The sequence below is a fragment of the Bos indicus genome, chromosome 15 (genome assembly GCF_029378745.1).
Source record: "Bos indicus isolate NIAB-ARS_2022 breed Sahiwal x Tharparkar chromosome 15, NIAB-ARS_B.indTharparkar_mat_pri_1.0, whole genome shotgun sequence".
NCBI lineage: Eukaryota > Metazoa > Chordata > Mammalia > Artiodactyla > Bovidae > Bos > Bos indicus.
In genome coordinates this window covers 64,105,687-64,131,264 of record NC_091774.1, presented here as the reverse complement: position 1 = coordinate 64,131,264, position 25,578 = coordinate 64,105,687, and the positions used below count along the sequence as shown (strand labels likewise).

The following is a 25,578-nucleotide window of genomic DNA, read 5'->3' as shown; positions in this document are numbered from 1 at the left end:
GTACATCATGTGAACTGCTGGGCTGGATGAAGCACAAGCTGGAATCAAGATTACTGAGAAATATCAATAACCTCAGATATGCAGATGACACCACCCTTACAGCAGAAAGCGAAGAGAACTAAAGAGCCTCTTGATGAAGGTGAAAGAGAGTGAAAAAGCTGGCTTAAAACTCAACATTCAGAAAACTAAGATCATGGCATCCAGTCCCATCATTCCATTTCAAACACATGGAGAAACAATGGAAACAATGACAGACTTTATTTTCTTGGGCTCCAAAATCACTGCAGATGGTAACTGCAGACATGAAATTGAAAGACGCTTGCTCCTTGGAAGAAAAGTTATGACCGACCTAGACAGCATATTAAAAAGCTATGGTTTTTCCAGTAGTCATGTATGGATGTGAGAGCTGGACTATGAAGCTGAACACTGAAGAATTGATGGTTTTGAACTGTGGTGTTGGAGAAGACTCTTGAGAGTCCCTTGGACTGCAAGGAGATCCAACTAGTCTGTCCTAAAGGAAATCAACCCTGAATATTCATTGGAAGGACTGATGCTGAAGCTGAAACTCCAATACTTTGGCCACCTGATGGGAAGAACTGACTCATTTGAAAAGACCCTGATGCTGGGAAAGATTGAAGGCAGGAGGAGAAGGGGACAACAGAGGATGACATGGTTGGATGGCATCACTGACTCGATGGGCATGAGTTTGAGTAGGCTCTGGGAGTTGGTGATGGACAGGGGAAGCCTGGTGTGTTGTAGTCTATGGGGTCCCAAAGAGTTGGACACGACTGAGCAACTGAACTGAACTGAATATATATGTGTGTATATACATATATATATGAGTAATAGATTCACTTTGCTGTACACCTGAAACTAATGCAACACTGTAAATCAAATATACCTCAATAAAAATAAAAAAAAAACAAGAAAAATCCACAAACAGTAAATCCTGAAGAGGGTGTGGAAAAAAGAGAACCCTCCTACACTGTTGGTAGGAATGTAAATTGTTACAGGCTAAAAAGTAAAATTAGAGTTCCATATGATCCAGCAATCCCATTCCTGGGCATATATCCAGAAGAAGCCATAATTCGAAAACACATGCACCCCAGTGTTTATGCAGCAATACTTACAATAGCCAGGATATGGAAGCAACCTAAACGTCCATCAACAGATGAATGGATGCAGAAGTTGTGGTATGTACATATACAACAGAATACTACTCAGCCATAAAAAGAATGAAATAATGCCATTTGGAGCAACAAGATGCAACCAGAGATTATCACATCAAGTCAAGAGAAAGACAAATACCGTATGATATGACTTATACATGTAATCTAAAATATGACACAGATGAACCTATGAGGCAGAAACGGACTCATAGAGAGCAGATTTGTGATTGCCAAGGGGGGAGGGGAGGGGGGAGGGAGAAACTAGGAGCTTGCGGTCAGGAGATACAAACTATTACATATAGAGTTGATGGACAACAACATCCTACTGTATAGCACAGGGAACTACAGTCAATATCCTGGGATAAACTATAATGGAAAAGAATATAAAAAAGTGTAGATTTATATATAACTGAGTCACTTTACTGTAAAACAGAAATTGATACAACATTGTAAATAAATTATACTTCAAAAAAAACCCCAATCTACTCTGATTAAACAAAAATGATGTTAAAGTGAAATCTGAAGATTGAAATGAATAGTTTACCAGAGGGAACATGAACAAGAAAAACCTACATGTTCCTGAAGCCTGTGCCACAATGGGGAAACAATTGTTCTTTCTTTGTAAACTGTGATAGTCTGGGCTAAAGGCAATGAAAAGTCATGGAAAGGCTGTAAAGAGGGGAAGGACAGGAGAAAGATAATTTTGGCTGCAATTTAAGAAAATATTTCCACTATGTCCATTATTTTCAACTCTCTGTCTTAAATGATTTTCATTTTTGCCTTAAACACTGTAAGGAGCAAAATAAAATCTGTATTTGAGGGAAAACAATATATTATATATCATAGGTAAATTAAGTAAAACATAAGCTATTCTTACAATTTTTTTACTACTGATTAACATCACAAAATAGATAAGGCTTAACAATAGGCTAATAGGTAATTGTATCTTCCTTTCATTTGAAACCAGTCAGTTCTAAATTATTCATGCTAACCTAAGAAAGATACATACATAACCTAAGTTGATCAATAATCCAGATAATTTGTTTCACTTAGGAATGTGTCTTTCGATTTTTATTTAAACATGAGTGTCTCTGAAATTTAGGAATTTACTTAAAGCCATACCACCGAAAAGGGACAATGCCATAAAGGCTGAAATCCTGTGACCCAGCCCATACTGAAAATTAAGAATATGTTTTAGGCTGATGTCAAGATTAAGTAGAGAGTGATTTATATCTTTTTAAAATATATTTTTCATGTTCTTCATTTTTTGTGTGTACAAAGAAGTATCCTCTTTCACATTTTCCTTGAGAAGGTGACCTTAAATAACTGAGTTTAAGAGAGCTTCTCTGAGATATAAAGTGTATCTTTAAAAAGATGGGTGCAGCAGTCAATGGAGTTGCAAAGAGTCAGACACATCTAAAACTTTTTTGATAAAGTCTTATTTCTGTACTGTGTAAAATAAACCAAGGAATGAAAAGTGCTTTATAATCAAAACTAATTAAAACCTAGCAAATATGCTGACAATGTTTTTCATTGAAATACTTAACATTTTAAAATATTTACATAAAAGTAAAGGCAAAATATTATTATTTTGAAAAGTAAAGGATCAGTCAAGACAAAATCCTTTTTTACCTACTCAACAGTTTACATAGATAATTAAAAGTATCTGGATAATAGCAATTGCTTTTAGCTATGCATTGTTTTCAAATAAAACTTAGAAATTACAGAATTTATACTTCTTTATAGAAGGAGAAAGGCTAAGAGTCAAATCTCAACACAGAAAATCCTAAGTACTTTCTGATATTGTCAGCTGAAGCTGAATAATTCTTCAAATACTGAGTCAATCATTTGAGAAAATGATGGGTGGGTCCTTTACCATTTGCACCTAATTATTTAGGACTTCATAATGTGTACTCAATCTATAACACGATGATACATGAATAACACATCAGTTTTCAATTCTTAAAAACAAAAGAACCAAACCCCAGAACATTCTGATTTTGTTGTTTAAAAAATTGTTTTCATTTTAATGATCTGAGTTAGTAACAAACAAATATACAAAATTGTCTTTCACATTTCCGTACATTGTATTATGGACCACTTAAAACTCTGGACTACAAATGCAGGTTTCTTTGTAACCTTAACCTCAATTATTGTCACTTATAAATAACGGTGATTTGCGAAAACATGCATTTGTGAACACAGATGCCAGAAGTCGTACATGTAAGTTAATGTACAACTAACAGTGTACATTGTTCATTTGTGCAGTTATGTGTCAAGTGCAACTGACACAGAAGTAGTTATCCTGGAATTTTTCGCTCTTTGAAAAGTTATTTCTGAGAAATAGATGGAACTACAGTTTAAAACAAAAATTATATTCTATAGATACAATAAAATTCACAACGTGCACATGTGAAGCAACTTCTGGGACCCAAAGCTGATTCAATAACCCTGCTGCCATATTAGTTTTATGGGTGTATCTCCAAAGTCACAGGTTGGAAAATAGCTGCTTTAACAAAAATAAATACATATATTAAAAGGAAACTGAGACTTTGAAAAACCGTAAGGGATGTATGAGTCACCTATAATTTTTACCTATAATTTTGTTTTAGAAATAAGATGAAATTTAGAAATTTGAAGATAATCTGAATATTTTCTAAGCCATTTTAAATTTAGATTTTCCTATCTCATCATTGTTTTCTATTTGATAGTATAATACAAAAGTGGGTAGTTTCTATTGTTTACTATAATTCATAAGTCATTATAAATTTATGACTTCATTAGGTCAATTAAGTAGAAACTAGGTCGTCATGAAAATGGGAATAAGGAGGCCCCTTCTCTAACCACTAATCTGAACTAGGAGTAAATACCAAAACAAAACAATTTTTTAAAAAATAGTAACTTGGGTCTAGGTTTCTGTAGGTACGAAAATCCAATCTTTCTTAAAAACGTTTTCCTGGATTGTGGCAACATGTGCTTTCTCTCTTGAACTCTATCTACGACCTAAGCTTATTTCTATATTACACATTTCAAACTCCCTGGGAAGGAATGTGAATGCTAACCAGCTAGGTATCTGTTCAATTTCATACAAAGAAAGGACTTGTGTATGGATGTCATAGTAACAGTCCCACTTCACTAAGGCCTGAGTTTGATGTCTTTGCCTATGCTATATGGATCAAATGAGAGAAGATGGTGCAAAGTAACTGAGTTTCCTTCAGGCAGTATCATAGACTTGGCCTCCGGTTTAATGAAAACACTTGTTTTCTAATATGAATACAACTGCAAGCAGCTGAAGGGCAACTGCAGTTGAAAAAGAAATGGAATTATTTTCTACAGGAAACAAGGAATCTCTCTGTTTTCCACGGGCCTTATGATGAAGGAAATGTGGCTAGTGATTTCAAACTTGTACTTCAAGAGTTACCTAAAGGCAGGATGGCTTTTAAAAATGTTTAAATCATTAATGATTCAGGCATAAGCTATGGGAAGTAACATAAAGACGTGTACTTACAATCCTACATTAGATGATGGTAGTTCGCTACTCTGCACTTTGGAAATGAAAGAAACCAATTCTGTCCAGAGTCAGTATCAGAAAGAAATATGGCTGCTTCCTACTCTTCTCCACTTAGTGAAATTAATTTTATGCTGCTCTCAGTGATGATTCTCTCTTATTGGAGTTAGGCAAAATGAATTTAATAAGTTACTTTTGCTTTCAAAATAAGCTGCCTAAATGTTCAGAAATGGAACATTTAATTCTTGAGTGGAATTTCTATGATTATCTTGTCTAACACCAGGTATAAGGATTGTTAGATTAAGGATTATTGCTTTCAATAAGATAACCGTCAGAAATAAATATGTAAGCTTAACCCAAATACTCCATTTCCACCCAATGCTACTTTGATTCTCAAATCAAGTTACATGCAACCTTCAATTCTTTGCCAATTTACTGAGGTTTCAAGTGTAAGAAGTTGGCCTGTTAACTCAAAATAAAGACAACAGCAATAGCCACGTAAGCATGTCTTACTTGGGCACTGAGCAGTAACACTGCTTTTTTGATAGGACTTAAGGCACTAAATGGTGGTAAAATAAACACGAGTATGATGATTAACAACTTCTTTAGAATCCTAAAAAAGAAGATCGCTTAGAAGGACACTAGTAAAAAATTTTTTCTCAAACAAATAAGGCATCCTGTTGGCAAACACAAATAAAAACAGAAGGTCATGTTGAACCTAATACATTCACGGTCTCGGCTAAACTACTGGAAGAAACACTAGCTATCCAACTAAAGAGAGCTACAATAGCATGTATAAAGGTTGGAAAGGCACCAAAAGGAGGACTCGACCACTTCCAGTTCTAAGAGTCAGGTCGGCTGTGTTTAACACTGCATGTAGGCTAATTACACGTTTTAGTCTTCAAAATGTAGAATGTGGTTAATTTTAATCTTGACAAATCAGTTAACCAAGTGCTAGTTTACTAAGAAATTTATTTTCATGAATCAGAAAATGACTGCAGTGTCTAACACAACCCCATTTATAAAGCTAAACTAATTCTAGTACTGAATGCATATTCTGGAAAACACTGAAGTAAATCTGTATAAACAAAGAGCGTTACCTCAAGATAAATTTACAATAGAAATTCAACATATAACTAAATAAGATTTACTGAAAATAATGAAAAGTGTAGTACAGATACATCAAACATAATTATAACCACAACATTTTCCTTGTGAAAAATACAACTATTAGTGAAATAAAATGTACAATTGAAAATTTTTCCAAAGGAAAAACGGTATAAAGGAAAATACTTTTCGTTTGAGATAGGGAAAATAGTATGTCATTGTTTTTTCATCACCATATAATTTGACACAAAAAGCAGTCATAGAATTGCACCAATTCCACATCCAGTTTCCTGAACATGTTAAGAGTAAAAGTTCATAAAGCAGAATGCCGTTTCGGAATTTTACATTTTTAAACTGATGAAATTCTCATACAGAATGTCATATCACACCAGATCTGCTTACATAATGTACAATACTTTCCGTTTTGTGGTCAGACATGAAGATAAACATACGCTTTCTGCCACTTTTCTTTCATTCTGGTGTTCATTCTGGTCAGAGTCAGGAAAAAAATAATCAAGTTACTTAAGTGTTATCTCTCTAGCAATAAAGAAAAATTATGTTTAGTGCATGCTTCATCATTTGTCAAAAAACATTTCTGAAAATAAAACTCAGTTTCCCAATGGTTTACAAAATAGAAAATCATTCATCAGGATAAAAACACGGTGACATTCAGGTTCATTTCCAAAGGACTGACTTCCTTGGCAGCACCACTGTCCTTTAGCAGAGGCCATGATGCAAGTTCATGGTCAAAGCAGGCGTGCCTACACAAGACCACTGCTTGACATTCAATTATCTGAGGTCTCCAGACCACCACTTTGACCACCTGCCTCTGCCATCTCATTAGTGCCAGAAAATAGATGGAATTTTTGTGGCAATGTTAGGAACATTTCTGCTGTACATGATTTAAAAGTTCTCCAAATTTTTCAAATAGGTCTTCTACCCATTCAACATTTTTCATACAAAGCTGAACAATTTCTTCCTGTCCTAAATCTTCATTTTTTTTCTGCACGGAAGAAATCTAAAATGAAAAGAAATACCAAATTAGTTTATACTTATCACTTTATAAGCTCTTCACAAGGGCTCACTGTTTCTCTATCCTGAATGAAAAGAGGATTTAAAAATTTGCCAAACACTAATTTTTCAAAAAAATTCCATCTGCAGAGAATGACTATCTCGAATAAATTTGAGTGGTCTAATCCTATCATTGTCGGCTCCAAGTGCGGAAGGAGGAAGGCTAGAAGTGGTTCAAACCTTCTCAATTCCGTCCAATTGCGTTAAAAGTGGAATAACAAATTTTGGGGTCAGTTCCTGCATTCCAGAGCATCGTAAAAATAGCCAACATATGCTGTGTGACCGTATTCACTTTCTCCTTTGCTAGACAGATTTTAGATTTATGCACATTTCCCCATACCAGATCATTATAAAATTCATGATTGTACAGCTTTGAGCCAACTTAACCCTTTTAAATTAAAAAACTGATAATGCTTGTCAAAAAAGGTTACTGTGTACAACCATTTAACCCCTGAGGTTAATCCTTATATTCCATCCATCAAGTGGTATGGTCATACATAATTTCTAAGCAACTTAAATTATGATACTGAAAAGATACAATTAAATTTTAACTATCATTTCTTCACGCCAAGGGACAAAACACCCATTTCTCTGCAATTAATTGGGATAAGGTCATTCTGGTGATAAAGAGGACAGCAAAGATATTCAAAGCAGTGACTGAAATGAATTAATTAAACAGGATGATTATACATTATGAGAGAAGAAAATGCAATAAAGTGCCATTTATCATGGCAATGTAAAACGAATATAACAGCTCAAAAACATTACCACTCACAGGTCCCATGAGAAGCGATGAGCCTCAGATTAATCTGAGCACAGCATTTAACAGAGAGAGCATAGACACATATTTTTAAAAATTATTTCTAACAATTCTCTTTAAGGCATTAAAAAATACTACAGCTAATTAGTACATTTAACAACAAAAGCAGAAGATTCACAGATATAGGGAACAGACTAGTGGTTACCAGTGGGAGGGGGGAGGAGCAATACAGGGGTCAGAGTGGAAGGTATGAACTAAGGGTACAAGATAGGCCATAAGGATATACTGTATAACACAGGGAATAGAGCCAATATTTTGGAGTAGCTGTAAATGGAATGCAACCTTTAAAAATTGCATATAAAAATATTGTAGCTACAATCTTCTTAAACCTCAGGAAAACATACATTTCTTTTTTAAGAAGATAAAAAAAGTAATTACCTCATCTTTACATATCAGATAAACATGATATTTATAATGATGGAGTGAATGATACAAAGAATACAACTGTATTTTCTCTGGATCAACAGCAAACTCCTATTAAAAGAAAAGAATTTATACACATTTATTTCGTGGAGCATCTGAACTAAGAATACTTTTATGAAAATGTTACAGCAAAACTCTCAATGGAAATCTTAAAAGACTTAAATGGCTAGTATTAATATGTATTAATATGGACAAGATGCTTATTCAAAATTAGAATTTAAATCATATTTTAAAATCTTTATTATTTTTTTCTGCACATAAGTATACTATTTCCAGAAAGCTAAACATTATAGAAAAGTTTAAACAGTAGACATAAAAGATGACTTACAAGGTAAAAGAACTCTATAATGTCTTATTTCAGAGGAAAACAATGTTAACAGAATTTAATATATTCTTCCATGCTTCCCCCATGCATAACATATATTAGTAACACTAATTTTTATAATGGGAAGGAGATCATACTGTACATATTATTCCACAATTCTATTTTTCATAACTTTTTTAACCTAAACAAAACTTGGTTATCTTTCAATTTATTAAGCACTGCCCTCACTCCCTCATACAAATTGACGGCAAGGATTTCGGACCATTTTTCACTGTTGTATTCTTAATACTTAGAACTATATTTGGAAAGCTATAAGAAGTAAAAAATTTTTTATTGAAAGACTGAATCTCTCTCTTCTTTTTAAAAAGTACACAGTATTACATTATCTGGGTAGCTCTATAGTCAGTCTCACACTGGTGATACGTATTTGGAATTGTTCTTACAAACAATTCTACAATGAGCAAAGGCATATGGTTTTATGTATTTATGAATGTTTCTACAAAACACATTTTTGATGGGTAATCGCTATGTCGCTAAACTGCTTTCTGAAATGGCAAATAATTTAGACTATGTTTGAAAATAAACGAATTCCAAGTTTAATAATTTTACAGATATGGAATACTGATTCTTATGTAATATGTGCATACTCATTTATCTGTATGCATTTATATTCAATGATATACAAAAATATTAAAAATATAAGCATGGAATAATTATGTCTCATTTAGAAAATTTGCGAGCACTCACTATATGCCAGATACTGTGCTAAGCAATGGAGAAAAACAAAGAATGAGACCCTGCTCCCTACACCAGGGAAGTGCTCATTCCTCCTGAACACACTCCACATTTAAAAACAACAGAGTAAAATATTTCCTTGTTTTCAGTTCAGTTCAGTCGCTCAGTCGTGTCCGACTCTTTTCGACCCCGTGAGCTGCAGCACGCCAGGCCTCGCTGTCCATCACCAACTCCCGGAGTTCACCCAAACTCACGTCCGTCGAGTCAGTGATGCCATCCAGCCACCTCATCCTCTGTCATCCCCTTCTCCTCCTGCCCCAATCCCTCCCAGCATCAGAGTCTTTCCCAATGAGTCAACTCTTCACATTAGGTGGCCAAAGTACTGGAGTTTCAGCTTCAGCATCATTCCTTCCAAAGAAATCCCAGGGCTGATCTCCTTCAGAATGGACTGGTTGGATCTCCTTGCAGTCCAAGGGACTCTCAAGAGTCTTCTCCATAACCACAGTTCAAAAGCATCAATTCTTCGGCGCTCAGCTTTCTTCCCAGTCCAACTCTCACATCCATACATGACCACTGGAAAAACCATAGCCTTGACTAGACGGACCTTTGTTGGCAAAGGAATGTCTCTGTTTTTCAATATGCTATCTAAGTTGGTCATAACTTTCTTTCCAAGGAGTAAGCGTCTTTTAATTTCATGGCTGCAGTCACCATCTGTAGTGATTTTGGAGCCCAGAAAAATAAAGTCTGACACTGTTTCCACTGTTTCCCCATCTATTTCCCATGAAGTGATGGGACCAGATGCCATGATCTTCGTTTTCTGAATGTTGAGCTTTAAGCCAACTTCTTCACTCTCCACTTTCACCTTCTTCAAGAGAGTTCCTCTTCACTTTCTGCCAGAAGGGTGGTGTCATCTGCCTATCTGAGGTTACTGATATTTCTCCCGGCAGTCTTGATTCCAGCTTGTGTTTCTTCCAGTCCAGCGTTTCTCATGATGTACTCTGCATAGAAGTTAAATAAGCAGGGTGACGATATACAGCCTTGACGTACTCCTTTTCCTATTTGGAACCAGTCTGTTTTTCCATGTCCAGTTCTAACTGTTGCTTCCTGACCTGCATAAAGATTTCTCAAGAGGCAGGTCAGGTGGTCTGGTATTCCCATCTCTTTCAGAATTTTCCAGTTTATTGTGATCCACACAATCAAAGGCTTGGGCATAGTCAATAAAGCAGAAATAGATGTTCTTCTGGAACTCTCTTGCTTTTTCCATGATCCAGCGGATGTTGGCAACTTGATCTCTGGTTCCTCTACCTTTTCTAAAACCAGCTTGCACATCAGGAAGTTCAGGGTTCACATATTGCTGAAGCCTGGCTTGGAGAATTTTGAGCATTACTTTACTAGAGTATGAGATGAGTGCAATTGTGCGGTAGTTTGAGCAATTGAAGGATAATTGCCTTACAGAATTTTGTTGTTTTCTGTCAAACCTCAACATGAATTGGCCATAGGTGTACATATATCCCCTCCCCTTTGAACCTCCCTCCCATCTCTCTCCCCATCCCACCCCTCTAGTTTGATACAGAGCCGCTGTTTGAGTTTCCTGAGCCATACAGCAAATTCCTGTTGTCTCAGTACAATTTTATTGAGACTTTCGATGGCTAAGTCGAAGATCTCTCTCAGTCAATGTCACACTGCACTTGAAAAAACATGGGTTATTTTCAAATATCTTTTGATATTGATTTCTAACATAATTTCACAGTAATAAGAAAACAGAAACTGTATGATTTCAATACCTTTAGACCATGAAATTTTTGCACCCTGTTTTATGTCCCTAGATATGTGTCAGTGTCTCCTAGTTTATAGCCTACAGGAACTTGTATAGAATTTGTATCCTCTGTTGTGTGAAAACTGAATAAATCTTAATTATGTTGAATTGGTTCACAGTGCTTTTCAGGTCTACTATATTCTTCTACTTCTCTGTATATTGATTCTATTAATTTTTGAGAGTTTGATATTGAAACTCCAACTAAAAATCTTAATTTATCTACTTAAAAAATAATTATCATATATAGTAGAACTATATGCAACCTTGTTCTGTATTTTCCAAGTCTCCTGTAAACATGTTATCATACTTTCATCGTTTAAAAAAGTTAAAGTTAAAAAAATCTGCCTGTTTCAATGTCTTAAGTAGGATATATATTAACAAGTGAAAAATCTGTAATTACAATCAATCAATATATACTTACTTGTGCAGACTTAGTAGTTGTTTTAGAAGTTCTTAGAGTTTTTTTATTATAAGCTTTGCCATTCATTTTGATTTTAGACATAGCAGATCCCCCACTTTTTGCTTTAGAGTCTCGAGTAATTATTGTTAGTTCAGGGAAACTTTCCAAGGCATTCTTGAGAATAAAGCAAGAATAACTGATGTTAGAACAACATGAGCTTGACTACCTCCAGCTATTGAAAATTTATTTTTTCAATATAAAAGTATAATCATACAGATACATATATACACAAAAAATATATGTGGGGGTTACTGATGGGGTGTGGTAAATATATACAATATATACCTACATACATACACAAACATACATGGGTGTTAAACGTGGCCACAAATTCTTGGTAGCTCCTCCCATCAAGACACAGAACCTATTTCCCCACCCCTTGGACATGAGCCAACATTATAACCTGAGTTAAGCACAGCATGTGATACTGTGGGGACTCCTGAATGAGGCAAAGTGTTCCTTTTAGTATTGTCTCTTAGGCGTCAAGTCAAGGGAAAGGACAGCTGTAAGTTTCAACTGTTTATAAACAGTTTCAACCTTCAAGGTCACTCTTTTCCAAATTTTGTATCGGTTCCCAAGCACTAGTACTTCCTAGTACTGTGACCCCTCAACAGTACATTTCTTAAACAAGTAACTTAATTTTTAAAGCAAAAGTGTAGACGTGAACTGTTTCATTTATAGAAACAACAGAACTTTCGGCATTCTCTATCAGAATGGGCTATTAGTTTCTAGCTTCATCTCTTTTTTAGATTATTTGTGCTTTTACTATACACTTTTGTGCTTTCCATATAAAACACGTTCAGGTTTGAAAAATTCTGGACCCAGAATTACTCCTTATAACAAATGGAACTTAAAGACAAAAATGGATTCTAAATTTAGAAACAATGGGATGGACATGAAAGCAGAAAATTTAATGATTTCTCTAATAACAAGATGCTCAAGATGATTGGAAATAAATGTAGTTCAGAGAAAAAAAACACTATTAACTTCAAAAGGCTTTAAAATTCCTAAAATTATCAAAATCATCATGGGAAACAGTAGTAAATATTTCTAAAAATAAAATGTTTTATGTGATAGAATTCCAGTTGAGCTATTCCAAATCCTGAAAGATGATGCTGTTTAAATGCTGCACTCAATATGCCAGCAAATTTGGAAAACTCAGCAGTGGCCACTGGACTGGAAAAGGTCAGTTTTCATTCCAATCCCAAAGAAAGGCAATGCCAAAGAATGCTCAAACTACCGCACAATTGCACTCATCTCACACACTAGTAAAGTAATGCTCAAAATTCTCCAAGCCAGGCTTCAGCAATATGTGAACCCTGAACTTCCTGATGTGCAAGCTGGTTTTAGAAAAGGCAAAGGAACCAGAGATCAAATTGCCAACATCCGCTGGATCATGGAAAAAGCAAGAGAGTTCCAGAAAAACATCTATTTCTGCTTTATTGACTATGCCCAAGTCTTTGACTGTGTGGATCACAATAAACTGTGGAAAATTCTGAAAGAGATGGGAATACCAGACCACCTGATCTGCCTCTTGAAAAATCTTTATGCAGGTCAGGAAGCAACAGTTAGAACTGGACATGGAACAACAGACTGGTTCCAAATAGGAAAAGGAGTACGTCAAGGCTGTATATTGTCACCCTGCTTATTTAACTTCTATGCAGAGTACATCATGAGAAACGCTGGGCTGGAAGAAGCACAAGCTGGAATCAAGATTGCTGGGAGAAATATCAATAACCTTAGATATGCAGATGACACCACCCTTATGCCAGAAAATGAAGAGGAACTCAAAAGCCTCTTGATGAAAGTGAAAGTGGAGAGTGAAAAAGTTGGCTTAAAGCTCAATATTCATAAAATGAAGATCATGGCACCCGGTCCCATCACTTCATGGGAAATAGATGGGGAAACAGTGGAAACAGTGTCAGACTTTATTTTTGGGGGCTCCAAAATCACTGCAGATGGTGATTGCAGCCAAGAAATTAAAAGACGCTTACTCCTTGGAAAGAAAGTTATGACCAACCTAGATAGCATATTCAAAAGCAGAGACATTATTTTGCCAACAAAGGTCCGTCTAGTCAAGGCTATGGTTTTTCCTGTGGTCATGTATGGATATGAGAGTTGGACTGTGAAGAAGGCTGAGTGCAGAAGAATTGATGCTTTTGAACTGTGGTGTTGGAGAAGACTCTTGAGAGTCCCTTGGACTACAAGGAGATCCAACCAGTCCATTCTAAAGGAGATCAGCCCTGGGAAGGAATGATGCTAAAGCTGAAACTCCAGTAGTTTGGCCACCTCATGCGAAGAGTTGACTCACTGGAAAAGACTCTGATGCTGGGAGGGATTGGGGGCAGGAGGAGAAGGGGAAGACAGAGGATGAGACGGCTAGATGGCATCACTGACTCGATGGACATGAGTCTGAGTGAACTCAGGGAGTTGGTGATGGACAGGGAGGCCTGGCATGCTGCGATTCATGGGGTTGCAAAGAGTTGGACACGACTGAGCGACTGAAGTGCACTGAACTGAAGTGTGTGTCAGTGAAGATTATAGGATGACTAGTAGAATTTGGTGTCATTTAACCTCTAATCCGGAGAAGGCAATGGCACCCTACTCCAGTACTCTCGCCTGGAAAATCCCATGGATGGAGGAGCCTGGTTGGCTGCAGTCCATGGGGTTGCAAAGAGTTGGACACTACTAAGCGACTTCACTTTCACTTTTCACTTTCGTGCATTGGAAAAGGAAACTGCAACCCACTCCAGTGCTCTTGCCTGGAGAATCCCAGGGATGGGGGAGCCCGGGGGGCTGCCGTCTCTGGGGTCGCACAGAGTTGGACACGACTGAAGCGACTTAGCAGCAGCAGCAGCAGCAGCAACCTCTAATAGGTCTTCCCAGGTGGCACTAGTGGAAAAGAACCTGCCTGCCAGCCAATGCAGGAGACTTGAAAGATGTGGGTTCAATCCCTGGGTCAGGAAGATCCCCTGGAAAAGGAAATGGCAACCCGCTCTAGTATTCTTGCCTGGGAAATCGCATTGACAGAGGAGCCTGGTGGGCTACAGTCCTTGGGGTTGCAAAGTGTCAGACACAACTGAGCACACACACACTAACTGGCTACAACCTCTAAATCAATCTCAGAGCATTAATTTTCACCTACCTAAAATGAAACTGATCTTCACTTTTACATGAAGTTCAGATAAAACAGGGATGTGAGAAAGCTATACAAATCACCCAAAGGACTTGAAAACTTATGTCTGCACATAACCCTTCACACGAGATTGTACAGCAGTAATTGCCAGGACTAGGAAGCATCCAAGTTGCCCTTCAGTAGGTGAATGTATAAACTGTGGGGTATTCAGACAATGGAGTATTATTCAGGCTAAAAAGAAATGAGCTACTAAGCCATGAAAAAGACATGGCAGAAACTTAAATGAGTATTAGGAAGTGAAAGAAGCCAACCTGAAAAAGTTACAGACCGTATTATTTCAACTATATGACATTCTGGAAAAGGTAAAACTATGGAGTAGAAGTAAAAAGATCAGTCATTGCCAGAGGTTAGGGGAGGGAAAGGGATGAAAAGACAAAGCAGAGGATTTGGGGGCACTGCAACTACTCTGTACGGTACTATGACAGTGGGTATGTTGGCCCAAACTGATGGGTGCACAGGAATGAACTGTAAGGCAAACCACAGACTTCGGGTCACCGTGATGTGTCGGTGTCCGTTCGTCAGTTGGGACACTGTACCATTCTGTGGGAGACGATGGTAACGGGGGGTTATTCATGTGTGGGGGCAGGGGATACATGGAAATTGTACTTCCTGTTCAGTTTTGCTATGAACCTAAAACTGCTCCAGAAATAAAGACTGTTTATAAAAAAGCTATACAAATGTATTAAAAAACACTTCTCCTGAGTGTAGATGTAATCAAATGATTCTAGATGCTACATGTTACACTTTGAATAAGAAAAGTTGAAAAAGTTTTGATTACTCAGTAGATTCCATGATACATTTTCTGAGTTTAGATTAGCTTTTTGTTGTTCTCTATTTCTGATAATAGATGGACTTGATGGACATGAGTTTGAGCAAGCTCCAGGAGTTGGTGATGGGCAGGGAAGCCTGGCATGCTGCAGTCCATGGGGTTGCAAAGAGTCGGACATGACTGAGTGACTTAACTGAATTTCTGGTAATACCAAAAACCAATTTACAGTTCCAAGATATGTTAACAGATGTATAATATCTCCTACCATTATATGAAGATCAATTTTTCATCAGACACTGGGTAAACCACGCAAATAAAGGGAATTTTGATAACTGCTATGGCCAATTCTAAGTGTAAATGAAATGGGAAATTTTAAAAAAGGCTTAAAAGAAAAACAAGATTGGAATACAGTAGTTTAAGGGAAGCATTTTTGAAAACATTTGAAAATTATAATATTATATATAAGGAATACTACATGAATATAAGGGCTTCCCAGGCAGCTCAGTGGTAAAAAATCTACCTGCCAGTGCAGGAGATGCAGGTTTGATCCTTGGGTTGGGAAGATTCCCCTGGAGAAGGAAATGACAAACCCACTCTAGTATTCTTGCCTGGGAAATCCCATGAACAGAGGAGACTGGTGGGTTACAGTCTATGGGGTCGCAAAAGAGTCAGACACCACTTAGCGACAAAACAACAAAAGATGAACATGAAAACCTGAAAAATGAATTTAAGCAAAGAAAAACAAATGATAAACGTTAAGAATGTACTTAATAAAGTAAAAAGACATGTTCAGACAAGACTCACAACGAATAAAAATCAAATTTTTGTTGGGTGGACAACTTTATAAAACTGAGAATGGCTTCCAAAATATTCTTTCCTGTTATGTCAAGGACTATAATTGCCACTGAGTTTGCTAATAAACCATGTGAAGGAAATACCTTGAATGACTGATCCAAATGAAGATTCAAAAGAAGTCTCTTCCGGTTATCATTCAGCATGCTATCTATTTTTTTCATATGAGGCAAAAGTAGCTCATCTAAAACAAGATAAGAATTTGTTGTAACGGGATGAACTATCAACATAAAACCTGTTAGAAATACAGCTTTTCCACAAAACATTAATAGACTGACATTAAATTCATGGTGTAAAGTACTGATTTAAAAATACTGCACACAAGGTTTTTTTTAAAAGTTAGCTTTAAAAAAAAGTTTACAATAGCTAACTGAGAAAGCAGCAGCATACTATGATGAGAGAACAGAAGTCCTGGGTTTTAATCCCAGCATTAGAATTGATGAACAAATGGTCAAACTGCCTAATCTCTCCAGACTTCATTTACCAAGTGAACAATAATAATATTTCAAATCATAAAATTATCATTAAAAATTTTAAAATAAAATACTGAGTATGATATTCTTAATTCACTATACAATGGGGCAAAGGATAAGTAGGGGGCAAGAAAAGAGAGTCAAAATTCACTTTCAAATACACAAGGAAAGAGTCCAAATAGTTATTTTAGAAGAAAAAATACATTCAGAGTATTAATTAATTACTTTTGGTGCTGTAGTAAATAGTTTAGGTTACTAAAAATTTATCAGCATAGCAACATTTTATAATACTAATTATCTTTAATGACCTTTCTGAAAATGTATATATAAACCCTCTGAATCTGGTTACTAATTCCATAGCTAAATAAAATGACTCTTTACATCTGGAAAATAAACACAAGCACAGAGACCAGTAAAAGAATACTTTCCTGAAGTTGAAGAAAAAGCCCTCAGTAAGGAATACTGTTCAAAGTCACCACAACATACCTGATAGCTTTCATTTTATCTTTCTAGCAGTGATTAAGTCTATTCAAAATTTACATTTTACAAAAACAAGTTTTAAACATTTGTGGATTGTTTTGAAATATAACCATTAAAATCTATACCCTTCATTTTAAATGGAGAAAAAAATTTTTTTAAATAGGGAAAAAAATCATTTAAAATATAACTACCCAGAAATGACCACTATTAAGAAATGTGTATTTTATGATGCAAGGAGTTCTGATTGACAGAGAAAACATTTGCAGGCTCTTTGTTACTGTTTCTGATTATATGATCAAAAAAACAAGACTAGAAATTAGAAGACTTTGGATTTCATCCTTTTTCTGCTACTTGCAAGTTGTGAGCTCTTAATAAGCAAGTCACTTAACCTTTTTGAGCCTCATTGTCTTTACTCCAAAAATGGCTAAGTTGTTCTGGGATTATGGGGAATTATGTATGTCAAAGTATATATGGAAATAATAAAACAATTTATATCATTAGGCACTGCTGTTGAAGTATATTGTTACTATTTATTCATTGTTACTATCTTTTTGATCTTACACTTGTTCAACTCATTCTGATAGAAGGATAATGGAAACTGGCTCATTAATCCTTTCATTCTCTTAACTGTCCCTGGTGAAAGCTATAGTAGCTGAAGAGTAAATATTAGTGAGCAACATTAGACATATGAATTATCAGCTTATTTCATATGTCAATGTCATTCCTACTATACCAGAAGAAAAAATAACTAAAGAAAGAGTAAAAAAGGAATAATATTAATAAATATAATTCAAGGCATTTATGGTTTTACTACTAACTGATTAGAAAATATTTACTCTGTGATGTATCTTTTACTGGACATGAATATACAATTTAATCTTTATACCACTGTTATATGCTTCATCTTTCCAATTATTAGAAAACAGAAATATAAAAACTGATTGAAATCTGGACCTTCCACATAATATAGATACTTAGTGAAATGTTATGAGGATGAAAAAGAGTCCAAGATTTAAAGAAACTAGTTGGTGGTTAGTCACTTAGTCATGTCCAACGCTTCTTGACCCCATGGACTATAGCCCACCAGGCTCCTCTGTCCATGGAACTCTCCAGGCAGGAATACTCGAGTATTCTCATGAGTAGAAATCAATAAAAATATATTTAATATAAAATTGTTCAACTATTCAAGCAATTCATGAAAAGCTATGACCCTATGAAATATAAAGCTGTATTTATAGAACCAATATATCAACAGTTTACTGACAACATATAGGATATATCACAAAAACCACATATTAAACATATAAGTAACAGAGAAGAATGGGAAAGATCTGGAAAGTACTGCCAAGAAAGTATTACTTAGCAGACTATACCATTGCTCTTCTCTAAGGCTTGCATTGTGTCAGGATCCAAAGCAATGCTGACAAGCAATTCCATGTAACTCTTAAAGGTTTCCTTCATTGCTCTTGTGTTCAAAAAACGAGTGACAAAAGGAGCTGGAGGATTAAACTCTGGGAGGGAGAAAAGAGGAAATATTAAATATTCCTTTCTGACAACTTAAAAACACGTTACCCAACAGCAAGTTACCTACAAGAAGATAAATGGTTGTAGATAAAACTTCTTCAAAGTCAAGGTTCTCCCACTCTGCTTTTAAAAACACTTTGAATGAGAGATTCTCAAAGCTGGTTGTGCCTATCACAATCACTGGAGAGCTTTGAAAACAAAACAAAAAAACCCAGACTGCTGGACTTACTAAAATGAATCTGGAGTGGTAATGAAGCTTAAATGCTACACTTTTAAAAAAGTTCCCAGGTGCCTCTGAAGTCCAACACCAGCCCAACATTTGGAAACATCTGTCCTGTAGGGACCTGTTTCCCCTCCCCTGGCCCTACCAGACATCCACTGTGAGGTCATGCTATTTCAAAATTGGATGGTTTTTCTAGTATTTAATTAGTAAAGAAACCATAAAATACCTAATGTATGAGTTAACATATACATATCTCTTCTTTTTATTTCTACACTTAAATTACTATAAAATTCTGGTCTAGAGTCAAGACATATTTAAAAAATGTTTAATGTAAACACAATCTGTATAAAAAAATTTCACTCAAATTCAATGGTAAGAACTGCAAGATTAGAGGAGAGTCTTAAGTTTTACTTTTGTATTCAAATGTAGAACCATCATCACAACCTTTAACAGGGGTTCTTAAGAGTTTGGTCCAAACCCTTTGGGGTTTCCCCAACAACCCTTTCAGGGGTGTAGGGGTGTCTGATGTCAAACTGTTTTCCTAATAACATTAAGATGTTATATACCTTTGTCACTCTGTTGACATTTGTAAAAGTAATGCTGGGTAAAACTGCTGTGGGCCTTTGCTAGCATGAACCAAGACAATGACCCCAAACTGTACTAGTGGCCAGTACTCTGCCATGACTGTCATCTAACGGTCATGAATTTGAAGGAAAAAAACCCCAACACTGATTTCACTTAAGAATAATCCTTGAAGAAGCAGTAAAAATTTAATTGTATTAAGTCTTTACTCTTGAGTAAATGTCTTAAAACTCTGTGTGATGAAATGAGAGGTATATATAAAGCACCTCTGCTATGATGTATGACAGTCATCTCCAGGAAGAGCACCCATTCAATTGTTTGATCAACCAGCCACCCTATCCACGGGAATACCATTTTTACTTAAAAAATAACAGATACCCTACCCCTGTTCAGTATTTGGCAGACATTTTCTTAAAGAAGTGAACCTGTCACTACCAGGAAAACAGCTGACAATATTTGCTGCCAATGATAAAAACTGAGGTTCTAAGTGAAAATTAGAATTTCGGAAAACTTATTTCCACCATTGTGAGCCTGACGACCATTTCAAGACTTCATTGATGAAATTAGTGGTAATATTAAAAATGTTGTTTTTAATACTGCAAAAATTTATTATGTAAATGTAAAAACTAAAACCATAAGGCTCTTATGAAGAAAACGCAGGGATAAATTTTCATGACCTAGGATTTGGCAATGGATTACAAATATGACACTAAAAACAACAGCGATGAAAAAAAACAGATAAATTTGGCTTCATCAGAATTTTGAATTTTGTGCATCAAAGAACATTATCAAAAACTGAAATACAGGGCTCACCTCTACAGCACATATACTTAAAAAAAAAAAGTAAAGTATCAACCTACAGAATGGGAGAAAATATTTTCAAATCTTGAAAAGATGTTCAACATCACTGGTCATTAGGAAAATACAAATCAAAACCACAATGAGATATCACTTTACACCTACTAAAATACCTATAATCATGACACAAAATATAACAAGGGTTGGTGAGGATGTGAAGAAAATGGAAACCTATGTGCTGTTAGTGGGAATGTAAAATAGTATAATCACTGTGGAAATCAGTTAGGCAGTTCCTCAAAAAGCTAAATATATAAAATATATGACTCAGCAATTCCACTCTTAGGTATACAAATAATTGGAAAACCAGGACACAAACTTAACAGATATTTGTATGCCAATGTTCACTGCAGCATTATTTACAACAGCCAAAATGTGGAAATAACCCAAGTGTCTATCAATAGAATAAAAAGATAAGGGCATACAATGGATAAACTTATAATGGAATTGCATTCAGTCATAAAAACTAAAAAGTTCTAACATATGTTATATAACATGGATGAACTTTAAAAACATTATGCTAAGTGAAATAAGCCACTCTTATATGAGACGTGAAGAGGAGGCAAATTCATGGAGACAGAAAATAGATTAGAGATCATCCGCAGCTGGGGGAAAGGGAGAATGGGGAATTATTACCTAATGGTTACAAAGTTTCTATTTAGAGTGATTAAGCAGTTTTGTAAATAGCTGTGAGGTTGTGCAACAGTTGTGAATATAATTAATGCTGCTGAATTGTACACTTAAAAATGGTTAAAAGTGGCAAGTTTTATATTATATATATTTTGCCACATTTTAAAATGTGGGGAAAAAATGAAAAAAAAAAAAATATCAATGAGCTAACAAATATTTATTTTCACATGGCCAAAAAAATGTTATAAAGTTATTCATGGATGAAAGATACTTCAAAGAGTAAAACAGATTTTAACGTAACAAGCATGAAAAGTTGAAGAAACTACCACTTGTCAAGTTTACAAAATAAAATCCTTTGAGTATCAGAGAAAAATATCCATGATTATCTGAAAAAGTAATCAAAATACTCCTCTTTCCTAACTACATACCTAACGTGAGTCCAGGTCTTCTTCACATACTTTAACCAAAATAACATCTAATAAAAAACCTAATACAGAATATGAAAATCCTATTCTAATTAAACACAATTGTTTAAAAAACTTACATTAATATGTAACGTGTATTAGTCACTTAATCGTGTCCGATGCTTTTCGACCCCATGGACTGTAGCCCGCCAGGCTCCTCTGTCCATGGAATTCTCCAGGTAGGAATACTGGAGTGTTAATGAAATACTGCCATTTCCTTCTCCAAAGGATGTTCCTGAGCCAGGAATCAAACCCAGGTCTCCTGCATTGCAGGCAGATTCTTTACCATCTGAGCTATAGGGAAGTCCCTTTTATGTAATAATGGGTTTATTTAAAATATTTTAAAACTGTTTTAACTCATACTTGGTGATATACATAGATACAAATCACACACACACACACACACACACACAAAGTCTTTTGGAATCATCAATACATTTGAAGATTATAAAGAAGTCTTGAAACAAATAGTTTGAAAAACCACCAGCCTAAAAACTATGTTTATTATCGTATTTCCTTCTTTTTAAGAAGCACTAATAATGCTTGCCTACTAGTGACACCGAGTGGTAATTCAGATTATCAGTGAAAGAAAATTTTCAACTTGATTGTCATCTGAGGAAGCTGTATAAATAACAGTGCAAAGCAGAACTTAAACTTCTCTACTCTAAACAGTAAGCAGGAATGCTAACTGTGAAATTATATATAATGCCTTCCATGCATACTCAAAGCACTAAATTTCTTTACAAATTCTGATACTTTACAAACATTTCTAAATAACTTCATAGTAGCTTTTTAAAATAATACATTTAAAGCAAACTTCTGCTACAAAAGAATTTTTATTATAATTCTATTTCTATCCAAGTAATCTCTAAGATCAGCTCCCAGGCAATGATACTTGTAATGCCAGAAACCATCCTAGACATCAACCTCAACAGTACCCCCAAAACGCAATTCATCATTCAAGTTCTGCCAAGAATACATCTTGAATTTCTCGAAGGCTCTAGGAGTTGGTGATGGATAGGAAAGCCTGACATGCTGCAGTCCATGAGGCTGCAAAGAGTCAGACACGAATGAGTGACTGAACAGACAGATGATGTCTCATAATTAAAATTCAGATTTTACCATTTGTTTTTTTACTTAAATCCCTCCAAGGATTCCCCTCTGTTTACAGAATCCCAAGCTTTTTAGCTTTAGCATGGCATACACAGCCTTCCGTCATCCTTTCATGTTTTTCTGACTACTTTATTAGAATAAGGGGTCAGCGTATTTTTCTGTAAAGGGCCAGATGGTAAATATTTGGCACTTTAATGGTCATATGCTCTCTGTAAGAACTACTCAAATCGGTCACCGTAAGGGGAAACTAACTTATGAAAACATGTAAATAATTCCCAGTTTTCCAATAAAACTTTATTAAGCATAGGCTGCAGATCACATTTAGCCCACCAGTAGGAGCTTCCTGCCTCTGCCCTGGACTACTGAACTGCTGAAAATTTCTTGTAAATGCTACACAGTAAGTTTGATGGCTGATGGATTTTTCCTGGTACATTTCTGTTTTACAACTGTCTCAGGTTTAATTTATAATGAAGTTAATTTCAATATATAAAGAGCTTACATAAATGCTCATTGGTGTCTTCAACAGTTTCTAATGGTGTGCAAGGGTTCTAAGGTCAAAAAGTATGTTAGATAACTGCTACGTATTTCAATCTTTTCACTTTATAAAAGAGAAACTAAGGCACAGTTACTTAGCTTAGTCATGGGCAAATATATGCCTAAGCAGAACTTAATGAGGTAGCTAAATTACCTAATTAAGGAAAAATAAATACATTTTGAATTGTCAGCATCATTGCTCCTCTCCATTAATGCAGCAAATCTCAAATTATCAAGGTATTCATTTCATGAAGAACTCACCCTCATCATCACTACTACTAGAGTGGATCTCAGGAGATGAGTCAGATTGGGATGATGAAAATTCTTCTTTCCATTTCTTCCTTTTCTTTGGTGGTGGTTCAGCCTTTACTTTTAGCTGTTTAACTTTGGGTTTCATGGAAGGGGCTTTTGTTGTTGCAGTTTTTGGTGTTGGAGGATCAGAAGTTTTACTGCTGTTACTTGGCTTAGCCTGAACAGTTCTGCAATGTTACAAACAGACTTCATTAACACACTGAAATCTTGTCTAATTCAAATAAATTAATGAGGGACTTCCCTGGTGGTCCAATGGTTAGACCTTTGCACCTCCACTGCAGGGGGTGCAGGTTCAAACCCTAGTTGGAGAACTAAAATCCCACAGGACACACAACTTGGCTAAATAAAGTAAATAATTAAATAAAAATTTAGAATAAAATTTTTTATATAAATAATTTAATTAAAAATAAACAGAAAATCGAGAAACATTGGTGAAAAAAAATTTAATCACCTCACCAATACCTCCAAAATAAAGTCTAAGCCCTACACAAGGCCAATGGTGACTGCTCCAAAATTCTCTTGAAATACACCCTTTAACACTGACATTCAACATATTCAGTTAGTAAGGGACTATATTAATTCAACCCCTATTATTTCTCTCTCTCCCTCCATTCCTTTCCCTTTATGAATTCATTTTTCCTGACTATGAGGCTGTATTGCAGACGACCAATGGACTTCTAGTCACATCTAGCTTGGAACATCAGAACTCTCACAGGCTCTGGTGGTGCCAGGTTTTGATATGGATTCTCAGGTGCACCTGTGCCAGAGTCCCCGAAGTAAGATTTGCTGTGCCCTGGTTTTGGAGATTTGAAGGAGAGGATAAATTCCATCATAGAGATAAAGTGGCTGTGTCCAATAAGCTGGAATCTTCATTAACTAGATCTTCTGAGCACTAGATTGAGAATATCATTAAAGAGAATATGGCTGGGTCATCACTTCCAAATTCATGGTTTTCCAAATTCATGCTCCAGACAAGCCAGAGTCACATTAACATATGATGACAATTCTAATGTAGTTGTAATGTACAGGCCTTAAACAATTTTTTCTCATTTTAAATTTGACATTTTGTTATTTTCATTTTACTTTTAGGTTAAAAAAAGAGAACTAAGCAAGGTTATCTTTTTTTCGATTTTTTTTTTTTTTGCTGTACCATGTGCAGGATCTTAGTTACCTGACCAGAGAGAGATCAAATCTGCAATCCTTGCAGTGGAAGCATGGAATCTTAACCTCTAGATCATCAGAGAAGTCCCTAGAAATGCTATATTAATCTAGGTCATAAAGAGATGGATTCAAATCTTTAGACTGTAAATCTGATTATTTTCCACTATACTAGGGTGACACCAAAAGGACTCAGGGAAGAAAAAGGTATCCACCCCACCATGGTAGCCACAGGCTTTATAATTCCTGTCTCATTACTTCAAAAGGAATCACTTATGACATTAAGCAATGATTTTCAGACTTGTATATAATGGAAAAAAATAGTCTCTTTAATTGATGTAATTCTTTGTATATCACCAATAACAAGTTTTCCAATAATTATTACAAACATATTACATAAAATAATAAATACCTGATAGTTTGTGAAGGCTTATTTCTTGGCTTTTTGGAACACACTCTGACATACTCCTTTTTGTTAGTGTTTTCAATGAACTTCACATATATCCTTTTGTATTTACTCTTTGCATCTCCAAAATATCCAAGGTACTAAGGAAAGAAGCACTTTGAATTACTTAATTGTACATTCTGTACATAAAATATTCCCTTGTTGTCATGACAGACTGTCATAAAGTCATCCTTCAAAATGCAGCTCAGGCCAGGCTAATTGCACCCTCGATACAAACGATCCCAGCCTCATTCTGAACTGCAAGCCTATACATAGATGCAGTCTTCTTTGGCTAATCGCCAAAGGCTTACTTTCTCAATGCTATTAAACAACTACTCATGTAAAAAGGAATAATTCTGTAAGTTTTCTTGGTAAATCAGGATATTTGACTGGCAGAATAATCAATTTAAGTGTTTCTAGGTCCATAAGAATTCTTCCCACACTAATGTTAATTCCTTTCCATTATTTAAAAAAAAAAGAGTTAAGCCATTTAAGTAGTTGGTATTTATATATTAATTTTATTTTAAAATCAGA

The 25,578-nt window shown here is 35.5% G+C and overlaps 1 protein-coding gene across 5 annotated transcripts in view; it reads right to left on the bottom strand.

The window, feature by feature from the left end:
* Positions 1-3,167: 3,167 nt before the first annotated feature.
* QSER1 (glutamine and serine rich 1) overlaps positions 3,168-25,578 on the bottom strand; it is an 80,124-nt gene continuing 57,713 nt past the window's right edge. For all 5 annotated transcript variants that reach the window (XM_070804004.1, XM_070804007.1, XM_070804008.1 and 2 more), the window contains 7 exons: positions 25,012-25,145; positions 23,391-23,608; positions 18,578-18,715; positions 16,338-16,435; positions 11,396-11,548; positions 8,054-8,149; positions 3,168-6,802 (listed from right to left, as the gene is read on the bottom strand). In XM_070804004.1, coding sequence (XP_070660105.1) covers positions 6,662-6,802; positions 8,054-8,149; positions 11,396-11,548; positions 16,338-16,435; positions 18,578-18,715; positions 23,391-23,608; positions 25,012-25,145 — 978 coding nt within the window. In that variant the 3' untranslated portion in view covers positions 3,168-6,661. The remainder of the gene's footprint in view (positions 6,803-8,053; positions 8,150-11,395; positions 11,549-16,337; positions 16,436-18,577; positions 18,716-23,390; positions 23,609-25,011; positions 25,146-25,578) is intronic.